At 39.8% G+C, this 21,206-nt stretch overlaps 1 protein-coding gene and 1 long non-coding RNA gene across 3 annotated transcripts in view; one reads left to right on the forward strand and one right to left on the reverse strand.

Moving 5' to 3' along the window:
• Positions 1-298: 298 nt before the first annotated feature.
• syf2 (SYF2 pre-mRNA-splicing factor) lies at positions 299-14,355 on the reverse strand. Its single transcript, XM_072548352.1, has 7 exons — positions 14,278-14,355; positions 12,241-12,339; positions 9,696-9,821; positions 7,514-7,631; positions 3,724-3,814; positions 2,211-2,309; positions 299-1,084 (listed from the first exon to the last, which is right to left on the reverse strand). The coding sequence occupies exons 1-7, from the start codon at positions 14,293-14,295 to the stop codon at positions 919-921; spliced, it is 717 nt and encodes a 238-aa protein (XP_072404453.1). The 5' UTR covers positions 14,296-14,355; the 3' UTR covers positions 299-918.
• Positions 14,356-14,379: 24 nt separating this feature from the next.
• LOC140453563 (uncharacterized) overlaps positions 14,380-21,206 on the forward strand; it is a 49,495-nt gene continuing 42,668 nt past the window's right edge. For both annotated transcript variants that reach the window (XR_011952434.1, XR_011952433.1), the window contains exon 1: positions 14,380-14,605. This is a non-coding gene — a long non-coding RNA (uncharacterized lncRNA). The remainder of the gene's footprint in view (positions 14,606-21,206) is intronic.

Genomic DNA, 21,206 nt, shown 5'->3' on the forward strand with positions numbered 1-21,206 from the left:
CATACCCAGGATTTTACGTGGTATGGTGACAAAATATCTGAAAACAAACCTTCCAGCTCAACGAGCACACCTACATCCAGACCTCAACCTGAGCTACAAATCTTCTCGAGACTTGCTAATACCCATCCTACACAGACAGCGATGAAAGCTCATCATTACCTTTTTGAGGGTAATTAGGGTGGACTGTCCTTGCATACCCCACAAATGATTAAAATATAAGTCTTTTCCAAAGAACTCTATAGAAAATGTATTTGAATTCCTTTCAAAATTTGAAAATAACTTAGGAACATGTGCTAAGTTAATGTGAAGCTTATTTAATCTGTACAATTTATCCATACACTATTACAAGGATATTTACATTGAATACATTTTACAGAAAAGCAAATTTTCGTTAGCAAAGATTGGTGTCCAGTGACAATTGTTTTCTGTTGAATATATTTACAGAAGCTTTACATTTGTATTCACCAATATTTTGCCAACGCTTGCAATTAAAATAGTTTCATGACTGATAAAAGCAAGCTTTATTCAACAATGTATCCTCAATCTTCATAAGAAGCAAAAAATGACTAAGACTTTGACAAAATCATCTTAGACATCATACCAAATTCCTTTTGAATAACGAATAGATAACAAGTCAAACAATCTTAATTGCTTGATAGTCCAAAACAAGTCACAAAAAACACTCTGCATGGAGACATAATCCAGGATGACACTATAAACATTGGCAGTCATCAGAAAAGCATATTCCAGTAAATGATATGACATACAGACTCTCTGTTAGAGATCACAAGTGATGTTCATTGCATTAAATATTTTGTAACACCAGTAAAAGGTTGAATTTGTACATCAGTCCAGGATAAAATCATAATCTCTACATGGCATAAAGCGTAAGCAATTTGAATCTTTTCAGAAAACATGTCAGACAGCAGTTCCTCTCTCCAAATTCTGCTTGATCTCTGCAGTGTATTTTCCATAGAATCGTTCTGCTTTCTTGTTAAAATTGGCATTCCTCTCATTAATATAGTCAATATCAGCATCATCATTGTAACGACGACGTCTGCTGTATTTGGCACGCTTCTCAATTCTGGGAAGAAAAATGAGGTACATTTTATACTACAGCAAATAACAACACAAAGCAGAATGATATACCAAACAACTGCCCAGGAGAAACTTCTGTTATCTGTGCTGATTTGAAAGGTCTCAATGATGCCAACACTACTGATAATTTTCTTGGTAGAAAGATGTGTATTTACAGACAATCCTATTTCATGAATTACACTCAACACACTCGACAAACATAGGAACTGCAGCTCTTAGTATCTCAATGGAATGCAGTTTCTCCAATGGCTCCCAAAGGAGACATTGTAAGTGAGGTACTGACACTCGGAAATACTTTGTGCAACCTGTCTGACTGCCTTGTATTCTGACAGTCTGGTTAGCTCCTGAAGCGTTTTCATTCAATGGCTGTAATTAGAATTTTACAGGGAAATTTCATTGGAATGGGGGTGGGGAGTACTTTCAGAAAAGTACTCCTATCACGACTGTAAAAGAACAAGCTTATTTGTTCCAGTTCAGCAACAGCCTCATGGAGACTCACTGTGTTGGGTTTCCTGGCCGGAAAAGACATGCTTGGATAATGTATTCAAGGGATTTGTTTCCCGACAGCTGTCATTGAGACGAGAGGAGGAATTAGCTCCTTCTAGAGCTCTGGATGCCAGCCTTGGCACCAGGAAACAACTTTAATATTCAGAACCAGCCAACATCCCCATAGGGTCTGTCCAGTAATTTGATGCACATTCCTCACCAATCCACAGATCAGAGCAACATGGAAACTGGGAGTCTTCCAGCTAAACACAGACACATCAGGTAGGCTAAGTAATTTAAAAAAAAGTCACCAATCCCTGGCAGCATCTTAGAGAATAGTGCAAACTATTATAGGCCACACCTGGATTATCTATCATCATTGTCTAGTCACACCTATTGAAATTTACAGTGAGGTACAAGTTGGTTAAAACACAAGATAGCTCAACACTTTCATCAGCACCCTATCAGTTCCTAACACAGCATTATCACAACTAAACCATGACTATTAGTTTATATCAGTTATGTATGCTACTATTCTGTCTTTCCAGTTCTGCAAAATTAATTCCTTCTGTATTAGTTACATTTTACAAACACAGATTAGGCACTAAAACTATAAAAACACTCACTGCTTTTCAACATCTGCCACCAGCCTGTCCACACCTGCTTTGGATGGAACATGAGTTCCATGTATTAGACTGTTTGCAGTTGCGTAGAACTCGTCCCCACTGTTGGAAAGAAATACAAAAGCAATCCCCTTAATACAATGAGAAATGTGATGTAACTTCAATAATAATTTTAAAAAAGCAACTAATGATATCAGTTCTTCCACTGTTTGAAAACCAAGTGAAATGTGAACTGTTCATGAGAAAGGAAAAGTACTTCCTAAGTAGAAAGGTTTTGCAATTAGCACATTAATTCAAGCCTAGCAGAAACCCACAAAACAATTGCATTCAAATTAGTACCTTTACTGCACAACACTATTTCTTTAAACTCAGTATTTCTAGTTATCCAAACCCACGACCACTTCATTCCAGTCGAGCAGCAGATGCACAGAAATGCCATCTGCAAGTTCCCTTCCAAACCACTCATTATCGTGACTTAGAAATATGTTACCATTCCTTCTCTGTCTCTGGGTCAAGATCGAGGAATTTCCTCCCTAAGGCATTTAGTACACTAAAGATCAAGGCGGCAGCTCACCACACCTTCTCAAGAGCAACTAGGGGCAAGCAATAAATGTTGGTCAGCCAGTGACACCCACATCCCATCAGTAAAATTTAAGAACATCCAAGTCATTGTCAATGGAAGCAAGTTACAGCTTTCTTAGTCACTAAAGAACTGAAGGTCTCAGACAGACAATAACAATTTTGAATGTAACCTGGGGAGAGTTCTTTAAAGTCTAGTATGGATGCAGATTTATAGACTTTGTACACAGCATTTGGGCAACAACAAATATTAGTAAGTTCATGAGAACTACTTTGAAATTGAAAGTTTGTAACGTAAATGAGGATATAGGATGGGGTAGGGGTAGGGTAACAGGTAGCTAAGTGGGTCATGATAAAATATGCCAGGTGGGTGACAGGGCAGAGTGTATCAGATGTTGTTGGGAGCAGGGGGCAGCATTTGGACTGGGGTGATGTTGGTGGGGAAATATGTGGGCTGCGGCATCAGCTTCCTGTGGGTTTGTTGGTTTTCTGGCAGGTAGTTGAGGGGGATGTCAGAGTGATGAGGGATCAATTTTATAATTAACTAGGAGTTAGAGCAAGGTTTAATCCTGGTAATTTATCAACGCAATTAAATTAGAATCATGTGGAGTCACACAGCTAGGGATCATGTTGGTATGTTCCAAATGCCAGGTAATTGCCCATTAGATGTTATAACTTCTTGGACAAGAGAAATTTGACATTCCACAAATATAAAAATGAGCTCTTCATGATCATTGAGGGTGTTTATCTATAAAAAAGTTAGTACACTTTTAAACTCCAGTTAAACAAGACATACCTTATTGAATTTGTTGTAAGTGTTATACTGATAAGTCTTATCTTTATGGTTAGTGGTTCTATATAACATTTGCCTTTATTTTCTTCCTTGGTCAGTGAATAGGATGAAGATCAGAAGGCACAAATTTAAAAAGTGACTCACGCATCATCCTTCTGCTTGTCATATGCCTCCAAGTCTGGTTTAATCTGCTTCACTAATCTCTGATATTGGCGGAACTGAGCTGCTGCAAAGTCTGGAATAAAAATATAAACATTGTCTAACCAGCATCTTGATGTTCGAATGACAAACCTAGATCAGAAATGAACCAAGTCTGTGATAATGTAATTAAACGAAACATTACAAAAATCTCACATTTCTTTGTTTACAAATGAAAAAGGCTCAGCCTGGTAAACCTCAGAATGTTCTTGAAATGTAAGACTGAAATAAAATTGTCACCCCAGAATTCTTTGTTTTACAATAAAAGGAAGAAAAGTATAGCACAACTGTGATGGATTCAAAAATCATTTATACAATCAGGAGACTCATACACTACAGAAGCAGATACTTCGGTCCAACCAGTCCATGCCCAACATAATCTCAAACTAAACTAGTCCCACCAACCTGCTTCTGGTGCATATCCGTCCAAACCTTTCCTATTCATGTACTTATCCAAATGTCTTGTAACTGTGTAATTGTAACAGTGTAATTATATCTGTGCCCGCACGTACTGCTTCCTCATGAAGTTCATTCCACTGCGAACTGGCTCCTGTGCAAAAAATCTGTCCCTCATGTCTTTTTTAAATCTCTCCCTTCTCATCTTAAAAATATGCCCTCAGTCTTGAAATCCCCCATCCTAGGGAAAAGAGACCCACCATTAACTCTATCTATACCACTCATGATTTTATAAATCTCTAAAGGTCACCTCTTAACCTCCTCTCCTCCACTGAACAAAGTCCCAGCCTTTCTTTGCAACTTAAACCCTCATATCCGGCAACATGCTGTCAAATCTCTTCTTAACCCTCCCTCGCATATCATTCTTCGAACAGGGAGACCAGAACTGGTAACAGTACTCCAGAAGAGGCCTCACCAATTTCTTGTACAACCTCAACATATTCTCTAGAGTTTGAAAATACAAGTTATAGTTAAGGCCGCATCAGAGTATTTGGTAATGAATCACATGTCTTTAAGTGATATTCCTGAATATCTCTACAATAAGTTGCTTGCTAGGCCATTTCAGATGGCATGTTATAGAGTTAAAAGTTTGGTTAGACAGGGATCCTGTGACTATACCTTTAAGAGTCTTAGAAACGTACAGCACGGAAATAGACCCTTTGGTCCAACTCGTCTATGCTGACCAGATATCCCAACCATTTACCATCTAGCACCATTTGCCAGCACTTGGCCCATATCCCTCTAAACCCTTTCTATTCATATACCCATTCAAATGCATTTTAAATATTGCAATTGTACTCACCTCCACCACTTCCCCTGGCAGCTCAGTCCATACATGTACCACCCTCTGCGTGAAAAAGTTGCCCCTTAGGTCCCTTTTATATCTTTCCTATCTCACCCTAAACCTATGCCCTCTAGTTCTGGACTCCCCTACCCCAGGGAAAAGACCTTATCTATTTACCCTATCCACGCCCTTCGTGATTTTGTAAACCTCTATAAGGGCTCTGACGCTCCAGGGAAAACAGCCCCAGCCTATTCAGCCTCTCCCTGTATTGCAAATCCTCCAACCCTGGCACTCCACTGGTCACAGGCCTCCAGTCTGAAAAACAACACTCCACTACCACCCTCTATCTTCTACCTTTGAGCCAGTTCTGTATTCTGAATAGATCCCCCTGTATTCCATGAGATCTAACCTGGCTAACCAGTCTCCCATTGGGAACCTTGTCGACAGCCTTACTGAAGTCCATGCGGATCACATTGTTCTCTCAAAACAAAACTCTAATCCACTAATTACTTAAAATCTTTTCTGAACCCTTTCAAGTTTCACAACATCCTACCGATAGGAAGGAGACCAGAATTGTATGCAATATTCAAAAAGTGGCCTAACCAACATCCTGTACAGCCACAACATGACCTCAACTCCTGTACTCAATACTCTGACCAATAAAGGAAAGCATACCAAGCGCCTTCTTCACTATCTTATCTACCTGCGACTCCACTTTCAAGGAGCTATGAACCTGCACTCCAAAGTCTCTTTGTTCAGCAACACTCCCTAGGACCTTACCATTAAGTGTATAAATCCTGCTAAGGTTTGCTTTTCCAAAATACAGCACCTCGCATTTATCTGAACTAAACTCCATCTGCCACTCCTCAGCCCATTAGCTCATCTGATCAAGGTCCTGTTGTAATCTGAGGTAACCTTCTTCGCTGTCCACTACACCTCTAATTTTGGTGTCATCTACAAACTTACTAATTATAACTCCTATATTCATATCCAAATCACTTATATAAATGACGAAAAGTAGTGAACTCAGCTCTGATCGTTGTGGCACTCCACTGGTCACAGGCCTCCAGTCTGAAAAACAACCCTCCATCACCATCCTCTGCCTTCTACCTTTCAGCCAGTTCTGTATACTGAATAGCTTTCCCTGTATTAAATGAAATCTAACCTTGCTAACCAGTCTCCCATGGGGAACCTTGTCGAACGCCTTACTGAAATCCATACAGATCATATTATTCTCTCCAAACAAAACTCTCATCCACTAATTACTTATAATATCCAGTTCTCACCCAATTATCCATTCATTAACATGCTACCATGTTCCCTCATTTCATTTGGTCATATTTTGGTTAGTGCTGTATTTTGTTTTATAATTCATCTGTGAAGCACATTTTATTAACGGTGCTACATAAATACAAATTGTTGCTGTTGAGTTTACCGTGCAGATCTTTATCCAGATCATAGCAGCTGTTTATGAAGTAGTAAAGGCAGAAGACCAAGAACAGGTTTGTTGCCTGTGCTTTTAGCTACTGAATGATGCTTGCAGAAATTTCAGTAACAATGAGTCTAATACAGATATTAAATCAGGTATTTTATAGAAACAGTTCGTTCCATTCTTACACTGAATTCCAGCAGAAAAGTTACTAATTAGGATGTTTGAAGATTTTCTCTAAAAGTGGTTGAACCATACAAACCCAAGTTAATAATTTGAGCTGGATTAGCTGATCTCAATCAGTGTAGCAATACCCCTGTTACCATTAGCTTCAATATCTCAAAGGAAATGGCAATAGAGGGAGAATAAAGCCAGGCAGAGTTTCTCTTTCAGATTCAAGTCCAGTGGCTCCTACAATCTATTCTGACATAACGCAATAGCTCTGTTCCCGTGAGATCCTGCATTATGTGAAAATTGTGTATTAGCAGTACCATTTAAAGCTATGGGACTGGAATCACACTGAAGCCAATACAGATAAGAAAAGTTCACCTTCTTCAAATAATGGTCTAAATTCTTCAAGTGCGAAATGTGCATAACAGCAGATCCGACTTTATTTGATGCAGGCACATGGATGCGCTGGGGGACAGATAGGTTCTGAAAATACTCATTGTTAAAGTTCACACATGAATAATAACCACTAAGTGAGAATAGCCACAAAGCCACACACTAGCAAAGTGAGAAGGCCTTTAGGAGACAAATAGTGGCAGAATGTTTTTCCAAAAACTTCCTGCACACTAAAGTGTATTGAATTATTTTTAAAGCAGTAATACACTGTCAGAATCACTAATTTATTCTGGGCTGTACCAATGCTTTTCCAGTCTGATCCTTTGGAGCATGCTGTCTAGAAAAAGTGGGTAAGGACATGCTGCTATAGTACCAAGTGGTCATCAAACAACTCCTTGAAAACCACAGTATGTTAAGTTTGATAAAACCAAAATATTTTTGAAGAGTTATTAATGGACAAATGACACTATTTCAAGCAGTGAATGGTCACTGAAGCCAAGTACCTGAAAAACCTGGATCCGAATTTTTCTTTTTTTTCTTTCTTTCCCATCGCTCTGCATCATCAGCACTTATTTCCAATAGCTTAACTCGTTCATAATTTTCTCCCTTCTCCAGACACTCCTAGAAGGTAAAGCAGGAAATAGAGATAGAAATCACTGCTCTAGAATCATTATACATAACTGTTTCATGCTGATGCACTTTTTAGTTTGTCAAAGACCAAACAAATGTGCTCCAATTAATTTGGAGAAGGCAAGAAACATTGAGTTTTACACAAGAGTTAAAAATGTATTTACTGCTCTTTGTTGTGAAACTAATATCAGGCTAAATGACGCCCCTTTGTGGGAATCAATTTTAAGATTTAATTTTATACACTTGCTGAAAAAGATTGCATTGGACAGATTGCATGGTGGCATCCCTAGACCTAGTTTTACTGTGGCATTTCTGCAGTTACATGCAACAATAGTATTCATTCTACTATAAACATCTGGATTGCTGATACTGTAAAAACAGACCTTTATCAGATTAAATACCCAACTGCACTTCATAGTTTGATTACTTCCAAGATTCTCATTTCAATTTACATCATAATGAAATATTTAGAGATGTATTTGGATGAGCTGATTAAACACAAATAGCAATAACAATACAATTCCTGCCCCACAAACATACAACTTATATTTTTATGTAATTTCTGTATTAGAAGTAAGAGAATTGCATTTAGAGTCCCATATTATACTTCCGGAGGAATGGGTCCAAACTTTCACACAAAATGGATTTCTTTGTATTTGTGATTGCTATATTGGCAAATGTGAAAGCCATATTGACAAAAAGCTCTGCTTTTTTGAGCAAAGTCATGTACTTGCCATTTAAGTAGCTAACAATGCAAAATATTGATATACTTTATAATCTCAAACTTTCAAGGAATGCTTAAGGTTAGCATAAATGCTGGTTTAGTGACTGGTAAACTGAAGATGGAACAAATTTCATAATTCAGACAATATTTTTCCAGATGGTGAGATGCTTTGTATCACAAGATCAAAGGGAATTTTGTTTTGAAATTTAAAGAAAAACTTAGTCCTTAGCCTCCAATTTGTGAATTGCTACAAAGGACTTACAGAGTCATAGAGATGTAAAGTACGGAAACAGACCCTTCAGTCCAACTTGTCCATGCCAATCAGATATCCCAACCTAATCTAGTACCTTTTGCCAGCACTTGGCCCATATCTCTCTAAACTCTTTCTATTCATAAACCCATCCAGATGTCTTTTAAATGCTGTAATTGTACCAGCCTCCACCACCTACTCTGACAGCTCATTCCATGCTTGCACCACGGTGCGGCACGGTGGCACAGTGGCTAGCACTGCTGCCTCACAGTGCCAGAGACCCGGGTTCAATTCCCACCTCAGGCGACTGTCTGTGTGGAGTTTGCACGTTCTCCCCGTGTCTGCATGGGTTTCCTCCGGGTGCTCTGGTTTCCTCCCACAGTCCAAAGATGTGCAGGTCAGGTGAACTGGCCATTCTAAATTGCCCGTAGTGTTAGGTAAGGGGTAAATGTAGGGGTATGGGTGGGTTGCGCTTCGGCAGGGCGGTGTGGACTTGTTGGGCCGAAGGGCCTGTTTCCACACTGTAAGTAATCTAATCTAATCTAATCTAAAACCCTCTGCGTGTAAAGGTTGCCCCTTAGGTCCCTTCTATATCCTGAACCTATGCCCTCTAGTTCTGGACTCCACATGCCAGAGAAAAGACCTTGTCTATTTATCCTATCCATGCTCCTTGTGATTTTATAAGCCTCTATAAGGTCACCCCTCAGCCTCCAGGGAAAACAGCCCCAGCCTATTTAGTCTCTCCCTATAGCTCAAATCCTCAAACCCTGGCAACGTCCTTGTAAATCTTTTCTGAACCCTTTCAAGTTTCACAACCTTCCGACAGGAAGGAGTCCAGAATTGCATGCAATATTCCAAAAGTGGCCTAACAATGTCCTGCACAGCCGCAACATGACCTCCCAACTCCTGTACTCAATACTCTCACCAATAAAGGAAAGCATACCAAACACCTTCTTCACTATCCTATCAACCTGCAACTCTACTTTCAAGGAACTATGAACCTGCACTCTGAGATTTCTGTTCAGCAACACGGAACTTGACAGTTCAGATACTCAATGAGAGATAAAAATATTGTGGATACCTTTTTTTTCTCTTCCACTTTCAGCTCCCATTCCAATCGTGCTTTTTTAGACTCCCAGTTAGCTGGTAATTTCAGGATTCTGTCCTCCTCTGCCACTGCCTGATGATTCAATTTCCGAGATTCATTCTGGGAATAAAGGAACAAAGACTTTTGCAGCTTATGTCCGAAATGCAAGAATTTTTAAAGAGCCTGTGCACTGTCATAACACGATAACTTTCCAAATTCACATTTAAAAGGAGGTAGCAGTCACAACAATATTAAACTACTTGCAATTTGATCAGGTAGTTACCAGAAGGACAACAGAAAAGCTTTGGGAATATCCTCAAATAATCACTGAAGAGGTCAAACAGCTCCATTTACAATGGGAGCCCCTGGTTTGCGACCAACTAGAGTGAAGGATAATCATGTTGAAATCCAGTGAACTGATTTAGAGACTTTATCAGGAACCTACAAAACCAAAGGCAACACATCAGAGAACACACAAACCTCCCAGTCTCAAATCATCTACCGAGACTCCAAGCATCAACTGCGTCACATACAGTAGAGTCTGCAGATTAAACAGAAGACCATAAGATGGTAGAGCTGAGCTAGGTCTTTCAAGCCATTAAATCAGCTCCGCCACTGAATGAGATCACAACTCTAAACTTCTCTTGCCTGGCTTTTCTCCATAACATATGATTCCCTTACTAATTGAAAATCTGCCTATTTCAGCCTTGAATATAAATTAATGACCCAGCTGCAACAATTGTGATAATAATATTTCATAGATTCATAACCCACACAGAGGGGAAAAAAAAGTCTTCCTCATTTCTTCTTGAATTGACTATTCCTTATACTGAGATTATGACCTCTGGTACTAGACTCAGAGCAAAAGCCTCGTTATATCGATCTTGTCAAGCCCCCTAACAATTTTATATTTTTCAAAAAAATCTCCTCTCAATCTCCTAAACTCCAATGAGTGCAAGTCCAACTTAATCAAACTTTCCTCCCAGGAAAATCCCTCCACTCCCTACCTAATGAACTTTCCCTGGACTGCCTCCAAAACCAGTATCTTTTCCTTATGCAAGGGGACCAAAACTGCTCTCAGTTTTCAGGTGCAATCGGACTAGTCCCCTGTAAAGTTTTAGGAAGATTCTACTACTTTATACTCCCTTCCTTTTGAAATAAAGGCCAACAGTCCATTGGCATTCTTTATTACCTGCTAAATTTCAATCCCTCCATGCTGCAGGTTTCTGTAGTCTTTCGCCATTTAAACAAATTCAGCTCTTCTATTCTTCCTGATAAAGTGCATAATCTCACATTTTCCCACATTATATTCCATCTACCATGTTTTTGCCCACTCACATAGTCTACGGGGCAAACAGCAGTTTATCACCCTCATGACTTATCTTCCCACCTATTTTTGGGTCCTCTGCAAATGTGGTGACTGCGCATTCACTTTCCAACAAGTCATAAATATATATTGTAAATAATTGTGACCCCAACAACAATCAGTATGGCAGTCCAGTAGTTACAGGTATCCATCCTGAAAATGTCATGTTTATCCCAATTCACTGCCTTCTATTAGGCAGCCAATCCTCTAAAAATATTAATGCTAATAAACATTTTTAATCACAGTTCAGATGTCAGATGTTAGGACATTATTGCTGTGTCACAGGAGCCTTTACCCATGTTAATGTACCACCTGCAATGTGTGGGTTCTTACCTTGTTAAGGTAGGCTTATGGGTGGTACTGTATTGAATGCCCTTTGGAAATCCCAACATATTAATGTACTGGTTCTCCTGTATCCATTCTCTTTGTTAACTCCTCAAAGAATTGCAACAATATTGTCTGGCATGATTTTCCCTTTCTAAACCAAGTTGATTCTGCTTACTTATACTCTGCATTTCAAAATGCCCTGATATTACACTCTTCATAATAGGCTTTAGCAGTTTCCCAATGACAGATGTTAAGCTAACTGACCTATAAATACCTAGTGTTTGTGCCTCTCCCTTTCTGAATAAAGATGTTACACTGGCAGTCTTGCAAGTCTCTATGACTACCAACACATCCACTACCTCTGTAGATACTTATGCTAAAACCCAAGGACGCAAATCCATCAGGTTCAGGGGGCAAAGGTTTTAGGTCTGTGATCATCTTACCAATAAGATCCCAAAATGTTTGAGTTACTAGCAACAGCCTTCCCAATTTCAAAACAAACTACTGCACAGCAGATTGGGGAATATCTTCTGCTAACAACCACGTGATCTACGTTACCTATGCTGAACATAAATCAGCAACAATGCACAAACAATATGACAATGGTCAATTAAGAAGTACCATATACTTTAATGAGTTAACATGACAGGAAGACGGTCCCAATATGACTTACCTCTCAGTAATCAAAGGAATTTTATATACAATTAAATTCATACATATTTCTCTTATTGGCTAGTTTGCATTGATTTAATACATTTAGTAGCTACTGGTTGCTTTTTCCATTAAAAACCAGCTCAGTCAGTGAGGTATACAAGATACTACATAATGTAGCCAGTGATTTCTCACCCGCTTAAGATGCAGATCTCTAAATCTCTTCAGTCTTTCCTCCCTTTTCTCTGCTGCTGAAATTGTAGGCTCTCCACTGCTGCAAGGAATGTCCTGGACCTGCAGATATTAAAAAAAACAAAATTCAGGCAGAAATTCAAACTTATTTCTAAAATAAGATAGCTTCCGAATGTAGTTTGATGCAGAGAAAACCTTGGATAAGAAAGTAAGCTCATTGTGTTCACTGAAAGTCAGTGGTTATAGAACACAGATACTGCCCTGGGTAAGAAAGGCCAGGATTCTACAGGCCAGTGCAAAGAACAGAACTTCACAGAAAAAGTCAGAAAAGGACAATTATATGCACTTAATGGGGTCTGTCATACCTCTGTGAATCCACAGAGTTACAAAAAATAAAGGAAGTAGTATGTCATGCAGATTATTGACCCTGCAGAATAAGATTCTGGCAAATCTTTGGTGCCAACTCTAATTTCCTGCCAGTATCCAGTTTTAATTACTCCCTTAAGAAACCAAAAAGCTACACGTCAGGCTTGAATATACTTAATGTCAACAACTACAGCAGTCACAGGTACAAAATTCCAAGAACTCAGCATTCTCTACATGAAGTAGTCATTCTTCATCTCAGTCTAGGTGGCTGACCCTTTAACCTGAGATTACATAGCTGGCACTCAAACCTGCATTGTCTGAGGTACTATACAAATGGAATTTGTTGACACACGTCAGTGGAGAACCATTAAAGTCAGTAAAGCTCATACCATTATTAAGCATTCAAGCCTAATGCCCATATTTGAGACCTGTAGAATGCAGCTTATCAATCAAAGGTAATGTAAAGGAAAAAAAAATCAGCAATGCAGTCAAACAGACTTTGTTGTGTATTCAATATTAACCTGGATATTTTAATTAATAGTATAATGATTGGAGTTTCTTTTCTTGTCCTGACACATTCGGGTAATTAGTATTCTTTTACCACGGGGCAGCACAATGGCTAGCACTTCTACCTCAAAGCGCCAGGGTCCCAGGTTCAATTTCAGCCTCGGGTGATTATCTGTGTGGAGTTTGCACATTCTCCCAGAGTCTGCATGGGTTTCCTCCAAGCGCTCCAGTTCCTCCCACAATCCAAAGATGTGCAGGTCAGGTGAATTGGCCATGCTAAATGGCCCATAGTGATAGGTGCATTCGTCAGAGGGAAATGGGTCTGGCTGAGTTACTCTTCAGAGGGTCGGTGTGGACTCTTTTTTAGATTAGATTACTTACAGTGTGGAAACAGGCCCTTCGGCCCAACAAGTCCACACCGACCCGCCGAAGTGTAACCCACCCATTCCCGTATATTTACCCCTTTACCTAACACTTCGGGCACACCTTTGGGCTGTGGGAGGAAACCAGAGCACCCGGAGGAAACCCACGCAGACACGGGGAGAATGTGCAAACTCCGCACAGTCAGTCGTCTGAGTCAGGAATTGAATCTGGGTGTCTGGCGCTGTGAGGCAGCAGTGCTAACCATTGGGCCACCGTGTCGCCCATATTGTTGGGCTGAAGGGCCTGTTTCTACACTGTAGGGAATCTAATCTAAACAACAAGCCTATTTTTGTAAATATTAATGTATTTATTAGGCCGTGAAGATCACCGCCGCTATCGGACATGCCACTGTTCTAAACTCAGAAAGGACTGCGGATGGGGGGGGGGGGGGGGCATCTGAAACAAGGTAAAAACAATGACTGCAGATGCTGGAAACCAGATTCTGGGTTAGTGATGCTGGAAGAGCACAGCAGTTCAGGCAGCATCCGAGGAGCTTCGAAATCGACGTTTCGGGCAAAATCCCTTCATCAGGGATATAGGGATCTGAAACAAACACAGAGGACGCTGGAGAAACTCAGCAGGTCAGGCAGAAGCCGTGGAGAGAAAAGCAGAGTTAATGCTTCAGCTCCGGTTACTCCTCATCACAACTCAACATCACTACTCCATTAGCGTTCCCTCCACCTCCTCCTCCTTACACACACACTCCAGGCAGGACTCGACAGGAACCGCACCTTCCCCCCTCACCTCGCTATCCGCCGCCATCTTCCTTTCGCCGCCGCCGCCCTGTGCGGAAATGACGCGATAATCGAGCGCCGCGGCCACGTCACCATGAGACGGTCGGTTGCCATGGTAGCGCGTGGCCTTCCAGGTGGGCCGGCGGCGGAGGAGAGGGACAGAGGGACTAATGTCCCGGCGAGGAGGAGGGTGCAGCACCGGGCCAGCGGGGAGCTGCCGAGATCCCCCCCCCCGGGCCGCCCCCACCCGATCAACAGCCCTTCACCATCTGCACAGCTCAATCCGCATTGACTGGAGTGACCCTGGACAACAACAACAATATACACATATAATACAGGTACCGAGACTGCCCGCAATCTGACATCCCAGTTAAAAACAAAACACGGCTGGAAAAGCTCACCAAGCGTGCCTGCACCTCTGGAGTTCTGACTGAAGGCCAGCCTTATCCTCTACCTCCCTCCGTGCTGACTACCACATCTTATCTTTATATTTATTCCTCATAGAACCGTTCTGTTCTCTCAAATCCAGCTTCCAAATCATGTCCGCTCCCAAAGGTTGACAATGGAAAAAGAAACTGCACTGAGGATATGTCCATAAAATAAAATGCTTATAGTTGCTTATAGTAGAACAAGTTAAAGTTAGTTGTGAGCAAGATTCTACACCAAAACTCGTTTGAAGCAATGACGATCTGAGAAATAACTAACAGGATTTGCTTTTCCTTTTTGGAGACTGTGGTGTCTATTATGGAACTGACTTTCAAACCAAAATTATTGTTGACAGCACAGAGACATTTTAAGTATGAAAATGAACTAGTTGTACAGGCTTGTTTTGTCAATTTAAATTGTGTTCCCCATTAATGCAATCAAAGGTTAAATTATTTTAGATAGAGTCATACAACAAGGAAACAGACCCTTTGTTTTAACTTGCCCGTGGTTTCCCAAACTAAACTGGTCCAAATTGTCTGTGTTTGACACACATTCCTCCAAATCTCTCCTATTCATGCATTTGTCCAAACATCTTAAATGTTGTAACTGTACCTGAATCTACCACTTCCTCTGGCAGTTCATTCCATATACAAACCATCCTCTGTGTGAAAGTTGTCCCTCAGGTCCCTTTTAAAATTTTCTCCTCTCACCTTAAAATTATGCCCTCTAGTTTTGAACTCTCCAATCCTATTCACTTTATCTATCCCTGTCATGATTTTACAAAGCTCTACAAAGTCACACCTTAATCTCCAAATCTCAATGAAAAATGTCGCAGCCTATTCACCCTGTCCATAACTCAAATTGAATTGAATTGAATTTATTGTCACGTGTACAGAAGCATAGTGAAAACTTTGTCGTGTGAGCGATACAGGCAGGTCACAGAGTTCAGTAGCATAGATAAGTAAATAATAGGTAAACAGCAGCAAAAACAAAAGCACAGGTACAGGCGAATGTTAAGAGTTTGTGAGTCCATTCAGTATTCTAACAACAGTAGGGTAGAAACTGTTTCAAAACTGGCTGGTGCGTGTGTTCAGGCTTCTGTACCTTCTCCCCGATGTAGAAGTTGTAGAAAAACATTGCTGGAGTGGGATGGATCTTTGAGAATGCTGGCGGCCTTTCCTTGACAGTGGGCCTGGTAGATGGATTGTATAGATATGAAATTGGTCTTTGTGATTGTCCGGGCTGAGTTCACCACTCTCTGTAACTGTCTCTGTCTCTGATCTTGAATAGTACAGTTGCCATACCAGGTAGTGATACATCCAGACAAAATGTTGGCAAGGGTATTTGCCATCATGCCAAATTTCTTCAGCTGCCTGAGGAAGAAGAGACATTGTAGAGCCTTTGTAACCAGTGCATCCCAGTAGCATCCTTGTAAATCTTTTCTGCAGTCTTTCCAGTTTAATAATATCTTTCCTGTAGCAGGGTGACCAGAACTAATTTGATATAGTTTTTAATATGTAGAGCAAAAATACACTTAAACTAATAAATGGTATAGCAATGCAGCTAAAGATAATAATTGATAGAAAGATGAGGACCCTACATCTCTTCATCAGTTATTCTAAATCAACATTTCCAGTATTTCAGAGGTATTTCAAGTAATTTTATTAGTTACAGAAGTAAGGAATCTGACCGTACCTATTTGCAAAAAAAACCTGCTCTTTCTTGAAACACAGCTTTCAGAGAGGCAACTTAAAATAACTCCTAAGACCGCATTGATGCAGCACGTTTTGAACACTGAGTGAAATCTAACCTATTGTGCAGTGTTGAAAATGTGTTGCTGGAAAAGCATAGCAGGTCAGGCAGCATCCAAGGAGCAGGAGAATCGACATTTCGGGCATGAGCTCTTCTTCAGCTGAGCTTTGACAAAGGGTCAGTTAGACTCAAAACATCAGCTCTTTTCTCTCCTTACAGATGCTGCAAGGCTTGCTGAGATTTTCCAGCATTTTCTCTTTTTTGGTTTCAGATGCCAGCATCTGCAGTAATTTGCTTTTATTATTGTTGAGTTTGTTGAGTTTGGTACAGGTAGAAACAGCCTGTAGAAGATTAACAATAGAACTCATGGAAGATATTTTTCAATTGAAAAGCCATCATCTGAGGTTTGACATGATAGCCCATTGCATGCAGTCACAGCCATCTTTGCCATTGTTAAAGTAGTTGGCAGAGCTAATGTAATTATGAGTAGTGAAAATAACTAGTATCAATTTTCTGGAGTCACAGTTATGTAATGACAACTGGAAGATGTGAACAAATAATGATTGAATAATAATAGTTATATGTATTAGTTTAATGTGATTGGACAATAAAGTCATATGTACTAACTTGGAACATAAACTATGCAAACACGTGAATGGGTAGAATTATACGTGAGTAAATGTATAACCTTTTGACTGGAAATTATTATCTGTAAGAATAGTGGTTAGGAAGCTCTAAAACTGCTCTTCAAACCTTTGTTCTTCTAATAAAGATTTGAACAGTATGTCATTTTTTGAAGTGTACATTTCCCATGCATGAATAAAAGTTTTAACATAAAAACCTGAGTTCTTCTGGTTTAATAGAAACAAAGGATTAACTCACCCTTTCAGTGAGAGATTCAATTTTCAATTGCTTTATCATTCCCGTACAGCTATAGATGTGATCTCATGCACCTTGACACAGAACAAGAAAATAGTCAACTCTCTGGGATGGTATATTTTATTGCCAATTGCTTCTGAGACTTTCAGAAGTATTGAGCGTCATTGATTGGCAAGAGATTGACTATCAATTTTGTGTTACTGGATTTGGTCACCACAGTGTAGAAGTAACTGAACAGTTGGTACTGAATACAGAGATATAGATTAGAGGAAATCAAACATACCGCATTTTTATTTTAAATTTATCTAATTCTATTTTACACTGTCCTGCAGATTCTCACATTTTCCTAGGGGACAGTTCCACAGTTCTGGTTGCTGTACAGAGCTTTGTTCAACTTGTCATATATTCACATATGAACTTTGGTACTAAATGCTGATAGCACATTAAAATAATGGGTATATTATAGATAAGCTTGATGGTACCCTCATCTGGCATCAACATGCACAGTTAGAACTGGAAGAGTTAGACAACACTGGATGATTTTCTTATGTAATCCAGAGGCACTGAGGACCAAGATAATTGTCTTTGCTGAGATCATAATCCCAATACATAATGTTGAAAGTTTCTACTAGGTGTCTGTTAATGATCCCCGTTCAATGGAGTCCTAACAATCTGAAGTCCTCAATCTTGGTATATCCTGGTAAACCACAATGTCTTTCTAAGGCCTTTGCATTCTTTCTAAAGTATGGTATCTGTAATTATCCACAATACTTCAACTGCAACTTAAACAGTGATTAACAAACTTAGAACATGTTCTCTGCTTTTTTTTTGTTATCAGTTCCTTCATTTAGAAACTTAAGCAATGCATATGACTTTTTAATTATCTTATGAATTTACCCTATTACTTTTAAGCATTTGTATTTATACACTCACAGAGTCATGGCAAAAAACGAGACCAATCAGTAAACTGAGTTCATGTCAGCTCCCTGTAGCTCCCTGCAGTGCTCCGAAAGCTAGTGCTTCCAAATAAACGTGTTGGACTATATCTTGGCCATGTGTGATTTTTAACTTTGTCCACCCCAGTACAGTACCGGGTCCTATCACTCTATTAGGTAAAAACAATAACTGCAGATGCTGGAAACCAAATACTGGATTAGTGGTGCTGGAAGAGCACAGCAGTTCAGGCAGCATCCAACGAGCAGCGAAATCGACGTTTCGGGCAAAAGCCCTTCAGCCCTATCACTCTATTGCTGTTTCCTGGAAGTTAATTTCTGTTAAATGCCTGTCCAATTTAAAAAAAACTCTTTTTTCACTTTATAGACACTGAATTCCAGGTATTTGTCACTTGTATAAAATGTTCTTCCTTACAATCCTTTGCACCCCTCGCCAAAAACCTTAATTCTGTATCCACTCATCCTTATACAAACAGCAAAGGGAATACATTTTCTTCATCAACCATATGTATATCAATCACGATTTGGAGGTGCCAGTGTTGGACTGGAGTGGACAAAGTTAAAAATTGCACAACACCAGGTTTATTCGGAAGGTTTATTCGGAAGCACTAGCTTTTGGAGCGCTGCTCCTTCATCAGGTGGTTGATAACCTTGCACATAAATGAAAAAAACTAAAAGAAGTGCAGGCGCTGGAAATCAGAAACCAAAACAGAAATTGCTGGAAAAACTCAACAGGTCAGAACATGTTCTAAAGAAAGACCCAAAACGGTAATTGTGCTTACTCTCCAAAGATGTGCCAGACCTACTGAGTCTTTCCAGTCATTTCTATTTTTATAATGTGCATTTCCATTTGATCTACCTAGCTCTTTTGCTTCAAGTAGAACAACCCTACCTTCTCTAGCCTAACCTTGTAGCTAAATTATCTCATCCCAGGAGCCATTCTGGCAAACTTCCTCTGTTCCTCAAGGACTTTCACATCCTTTCTAAAATATGTTCATCAAAATAAGGCATTGTACTCAGTTATGACCAAGCCAAAGTTTAGTAAGGGTTCTGTCTAACTTCTGTCATTAACTGCTTTTGTATTCAATACCTCAATTTATAAAGTCGAAGATCCCATGCACTTGCTAATGACTCCCTGTGTCCTTCCACATTCAAAACCTATGCCCATGAACCCCCAGATTCTGACTTCTCTCCACACTTTCTGAACTATATCATTAAGTATAGATTGCCTCTCCAAAGCCCTTTTGCCAAAATGCAATTAACATTCACACCACATAAGTGCCAGACAATGAACATCTTCAGTGAAGGTGAGTCTGACCATGACTCCTTGACATTCAAAGGCATTAACTGAAATCATACTATTGACATTCTGGGGTTACTATTGACTACAAATTGAACTGGACCAGCTACATGAATACAATGGTTACAATAACATGTCAGAAGGTGGGACTTCTGCAGCAGGTAACCTCCCTCTAATCTCCCCAAAGCTAGTCCATCAAGACATTTCAGGAGCCTGATGGAATACTCCACTCTTACTTGGATGAGTACAACTTCAGCAACACTTAAGAAGCTTCACACTGTCCAGGACAAAGCACCCTGCTTGACTGGTACCCCAGCCAACACTTAATTGTCACTCCCTTCACTATTGGTGCACAGTGTCAGCAGTGTAGACCATCCACAACTTACAGTGCAGTAACCTGCCAGGACTCCTTTGACAGCACAATCCAAACCTGTGACCTCTACCACCTATGAGGATGACAGCAACAGAGCAATGGGAACGTGAACACCTGCAAATTGATGTCCAAGAAATGCATCAATCTGATTTGAATCTATATTGCTAACTGTCACTGGATCAAAATTCTGGAAATCCCTTCCTAACAGAACTGTGGGTATCCCTATACCACAAGGACTGCACCAGTTCAAGGAAGTGGCTTCTGCCTTCCCAAGTGCAACCAGGGATGAGTAAGAAATGCTAGCCTAAGCAGTGATGCCTGCATCTATTGTTACCATCAACAAATTCACACAACCCTCCAACGAGATTTTACCACTTACAATGAATGAAAATATCTCTCTATATTACATTCCATGTATCACTTATCAACCCATTCTGCTAGCCCATATACGTCTTATTGCAAATGGATTGTTGACATTCTTCACTGTTTACCATTCCTCCAAGTTTAGTAATATTAACAACTTTTTGAAATTTTACTTTGTAATGTAATCTCTAATTCCTTATATATCACAAGCAGTGCTCCTTGCACTGATTCTTGAGGAACCACTAACAACCAACTTCTATTCTGAAAAACATTTCAGTGTTTTGTCCTTGAATCAATTTTTGATTGAGGCTGACACTAACCATAATCCCTGAGACTCAATACTTATGGTTTCATAAAATCTATATAGACAACATCCACTATATTTCCTTCATCGCCTCATCATGATGTTATTGTATGAAAGCAAAAGTTATGTTCAAATGATGTATTCTGTCCGCAGTCAAAAGATACTTGGGGTGGTAGAGGAATGTCTTCCTCAGTTGACCAATAATGGGCCTAGAGTTGTCTCTGCCATGCTCACCGAATGTATGGAAAGTTTGCCCAAAGACAGGATACGTAACATTTTTTTTTGTTTTGCTCCTGGTCTCATCTTAGCCCTGAAATTCTAATACATATCACCCAGGTGGTGATGTATTATATGGGCCATCTGGAAGTGCACCTTCATTTGTGACATTTTGAGATCAGCACCACTTTATACTGAGGTCCGGAGTATCATCCATGGCTATCTATCTTTGATCACAACTCTACCATAAGATTTTTACTAATGGGACATAAAATTGAGTACAATCTTCCTTTTTTAATTGGAGGAATAAAATATTTTTAAAGATTGAAAATGATTAAATTACAAAATGTGAAGAACAAAGAACTATGATAAC

This window comes from Chiloscyllium punctatum, chromosome 27 (genome assembly GCF_047496795.1).
Source record: "Chiloscyllium punctatum isolate Juve2018m chromosome 27, sChiPun1.3, whole genome shotgun sequence".
NCBI lineage: Eukaryota > Metazoa > Chordata > Chondrichthyes > Orectolobiformes > Hemiscylliidae > Chiloscyllium > Chiloscyllium punctatum.

Bases quoted from the DNA above. Each gene is read 5' to 3' on its own strand.
- syf2 (XM_072548352.1), bottom strand. The intron at 7,632-9,695 runs GTATCCACAATA...TTTACCTTCTAG, and splicing joins AAGTGGAAGAGAAAAAAAAG to GAGTGTCTGGAGAAGGGAGA. The intron at 1,085-2,210 runs GTGAGTGTTTTT...TTTTCTTCCCAG, and splicing joins GTGGCAGATGTTGAAAAGCA to AATTGAGAAGCGTGCCAAAT.